The 3518-nt window shown below is 63.7% G+C and overlaps 2 protein-coding genes across 2 annotated transcripts; one reads left to right on the plus strand and one right to left on the minus strand.

Moving 5' to 3' along the window:
• Positions 1-388: 388 nt before the first annotated feature.
• On the minus strand, positions 389-1474 carry LOC144260864 (heat shock protein 30C-like). The gene has a single exon (XM_077809714.1). It carries the CDS (start codon positions 1318-1320, stop codon positions 658-660), a length of 663 nt encoding a protein of 220 aa, XP_077665840.1. The 5' UTR covers positions 1321-1474; the 3' UTR covers positions 389-657.
• Positions 1475-2270: 796 nt separating this feature from the next.
• On the plus strand, positions 2271-3209 carry LOC144260865 (heat shock protein 30C-like). The gene has a single exon (XM_077809715.1). It carries the CDS (start codon positions 2348-2350, stop codon positions 3008-3010), a length of 663 nt encoding a protein of 220 aa, XP_077665841.1. The 5' UTR covers positions 2271-2347; the 3' UTR covers positions 3011-3209.
• Positions 3210-3518: the final 309 nt, after the last annotated feature.

The following is a 3518-nucleotide window of genomic DNA, read 5'->3' on the forward strand; positions in this document are numbered from 1 at the left end:
CCAGTCCCCACCCAATTACCCACACCAAGGGTGACCAGATGTCCCATTTTTATAGGGACAGTCCTGTTTTGGGGGACATTCTTATCTAGGCGCCCATTATCCCCCACCCCGTCCCTTTTTTCACAGTTGCTGTCTGGTCACCCTATGGACACCCTCCTTCAGAAGAGTGACCGGATTTTTGTCACAACTGAGTCTCCCGCCTCAGCCTGGAGCTTACAACCAACACCTCTCAACCCTCAGCAGGGTCTTGGTCCACCCCCTTGAGATGAAAGCAAGGGCTAGAAACAGGGACGGGAACAGGCCTGACAGAAACGGGGGGAGGGGGGTAGTAATATTTCTACAGGTCAAACATAGACTCAAGGCAATAGAGCCCATCACACGACACAAGTTTGTAGTTAAAATAAAAACCTTTACTTTGTAATTCAGGAGAGGGAGAAAAGTTGTATAAAAGCCCAAAGCGCTGATACAAAACAAGAGCAGAGTCACAGCACCCCACAGTCCCTGCTCCTACAGAGAGACACCTAGAGCATAGAACAGTTGCTGGCAGCCCAAGAATGGGCTCCGAAACCTTCACACCCAGACCAAGGGCTGCTCGAGCTGGGCTGAGTGGAATCGGATGGACCAGAGTCCCAGGGCTCCTGGACTCGGTGGCTGGTTTCAGGAATCTCTGGGGCTGGGCCCCTCAGTCCCTCCTCCTGTCTCCACCTCGCTGCTCCCCGGCTCCTTTCCCTCCGTGGCCAGGTTCCCTTCTCCTGCCTTCACGCCCTGGCAGACGCGGATGGGAACGGCTCTCCCTTCGGCAGCTGGCAGGGCCAGAGGCGGCGCCTCGACGCAGAGCTGCCCGTCCTGGGACAGGGAGCAGAGCAGGGCCTGCACGTTCACGGCTTCCGGCAGGAGCGTTTCTCGGCGGATCTCTCTGTACTCGTGGGAGCAGACTCCAGCCTCCGACTCCCTTTTCCTCTCCCGCTTCCCCGTCACCGTCAGCTTCCTCCCGGCCAGTCTCACCGTCAGCTCAGCTGGGGAGAAGCCGCTCACGTCCATGGAGAGCTGGTACTTCTCCTTGCCCGGCGCCTGGGACCCGGGCTCCTTCCCAGCACCCTCGGCCAGGGAGCGGCCGCTCTGCCTTGGCGTCGCCCTCCCCTGGCCTCCCCCGCGGAGAAGGGGAGAAGCCAGCAGGAGGGAGCGTCTCATTCGCTCCATCTCCGCCAGGGGCGTCGGCATGTCCCCCACCAGCCGGCCCAAGAGGCTGGGGGGACCCGGCCCCACGAGGCTGGACACGGGGCCACAGCTCCGCCACAGCCACACTGGGAGCGGGAGCATCCTGCCCGGGGCCGGGCGCCGCGGGGCCGAGCTCAGCTGCTGGGACGACGACGCCGCTGCCGCCGGGGCGCCTCTGCCGGGCTCCTGCCGGGCTGCTGCTGCCGGGCTCCGGTGGCCCCAGCGCCGCCCTTTATACCGCGCCGGGCGCTTCGGGAACCTGCCGGGCCGGCTGGGGGCGGGGCCTGGCGCTGCTCGGGCGGGGCGGGGCTGGGGGCGGGGCGAGCAGTTTCTGGCAGCCGCCCGCGGGCGGAGCTGCCGGGCTGGGCTTTGCTGGATCCTTCCCGATCCCGCTGTGGCGGGGAGGGAGCGGGCGGGTCTCAGCGCCGGGGGCAGGGGCTGGAGCCCGGGGGGTGGCAGAGGCTGGAGACGGGGCGGGTTGTTACATATTTAGTTTCGTTTCAGGAATTGTCAGGGTTTCACTAACGCTCCCCCAGCGATTGGTGGGGAAGGAGGGGACCCATTCCGTGAACCGCACTCACGGGAGGGATCGGAGTGACTCCCCTGGGGCTGCTGGTGTGAACAGGTTCGGGACGCAGCCCGCCTTTGGGACCGGAGACGAGTCTCTCTTATTGTTTATTACACGTGCGCTGCGGGGGCGTTTGCCAATCTCACGTGTCTGCGCCACAAATCAACTGTCCCCCCCCCAGCCCAGACACCGGCCAGGGAACGGTCACCTCGGCGGTACCGCCCGGCCAAGCCTGTGCCCCGGCGCTGAGACCCGCCCGCTCCCTCCCCGCCACAGCGGGATCGGGAAGGATCCAGCAAAGCCCAGCCCGGCAGCTCCGCCCGCGGGCGGCTGCCAGAAACTGCTCGCCCCGCCCCCAGCCCCGCCCCGCCCGAGCAGCGCCAGGCCCCGCCCCCAGCCGGCCCGGCAGGTTCCCGAAGCGCCCGGCGCGGTATAAAGGGCGGCGCTGGGGCCACCGGAGCCCGGCAGCAGCAGCCCGGCAGGAGCCCGGCAGAGGCGGCTCCAGCAGCAGCAGCATCCCGGCAGCTGAGCTCGGCCCCGCGGCGCCCGGCCCCGGGCAGGATGCTCCCGCTCCCAGTGTGGCTGTGGCGGAGCTGTGGCCCCGTGTCCAGCCTCGTGGGGCCGGGTCCCCCCAGCCTCTTGGGCCGGCTGGTGGGGGACATGCCGACGCCCCTGGCGGAGATGGAGCGAATGAGACGCTCCCTCCTGCTGGCTTCTCCCCTTCTCTGCGGGGGAGGCCAGGGGAGGGCGACGCCAAGGCAGAGCGGCCGCTCCCTGGCCGAGGGTGCTGGGAAGGAGCCCGGGTCCCAGGCGCCGGGCAAGGAGAAGTACCAGCTCTCCATGGACGTGAGCGGCTTCTCCCCAGCTGAGCTGACGGTGAGACTGGCCGGGAGGAAGCTGACGGTGACGGGGAAGCGGGAGAGGAAAAGGGAGTCGGAGGCTGGAGTCTGCTCCCACGAGTACAGAGAGATCCGCCGAGAAACGCTCCTGCCGGAAGCCGTGAACGTGCAGGCCCTGCTCTGCTCCCTGTCCCAGGACGGGCAGCTCTGCGTCGAGGCGCCGCCTCTGGCCCTGCCAGCTGCCGAAGGGAGAGCCGTTCCCATCCGCGTCTGCCAGGGCGTGAAGGCAGGAGAAGGGAACCTGGCCACGGAGGGAAAGGAGCCGGGGAGCAGCGAGGTGGAGACAGGAGGAGGGACTGAGGGGTCCAGCCCCAGAGATTCCTGAAACCAGCCACCGACTCCAGGAGCCCTGGGACTCTGGTCCATTGACTTTACTCAGCCCAGCTAGTGAGGCTGTTGTAATTGATGTGAATACTTCTGAGCCTGTTCCTGGGCTTTGTCTCTACTCTGCTCACTAACAATTTGTGTGTCTGAGGAAGGTGTCAGTTGCTCTGTGACTGCATGCGGCTGTGGAGCACAGTTGGTGTTTAGAATTTTTTACCTTGTTACTTTGATAACTAAACTCTTTACTGTAAATACATGTTTCAGAGTAACAGCCGTGTTAGTCTGTATTCGCAAAAAGAAAAGGAGTCCTTCTGGCACCTTAGAGACTAACCAATTTATTTGAGCATGAGCTTTCGTGAGCTACAGCTCACTTCATCAGATGCAGTGAGCTGTAGCTCACGAAAGCTCATGCTCAAATAAATTGGTTAGTCTCTAAGGTGCCACAAGGACTCCTTTTCTTTTTGTAAATACATCGTGGTGCCTGAATTCTGTTTTCCGTGTGATCTCGT

This window comes from Eretmochelys imbricata, chromosome 2 (genome assembly GCF_965152235.1).
Source record: "Eretmochelys imbricata isolate rEreImb1 chromosome 2, rEreImb1.hap1, whole genome shotgun sequence".
In the NCBI taxonomy this organism is placed as follows: Eukaryota; Metazoa; Chordata; order Testudines; family Cheloniidae; genus Eretmochelys; species Eretmochelys imbricata.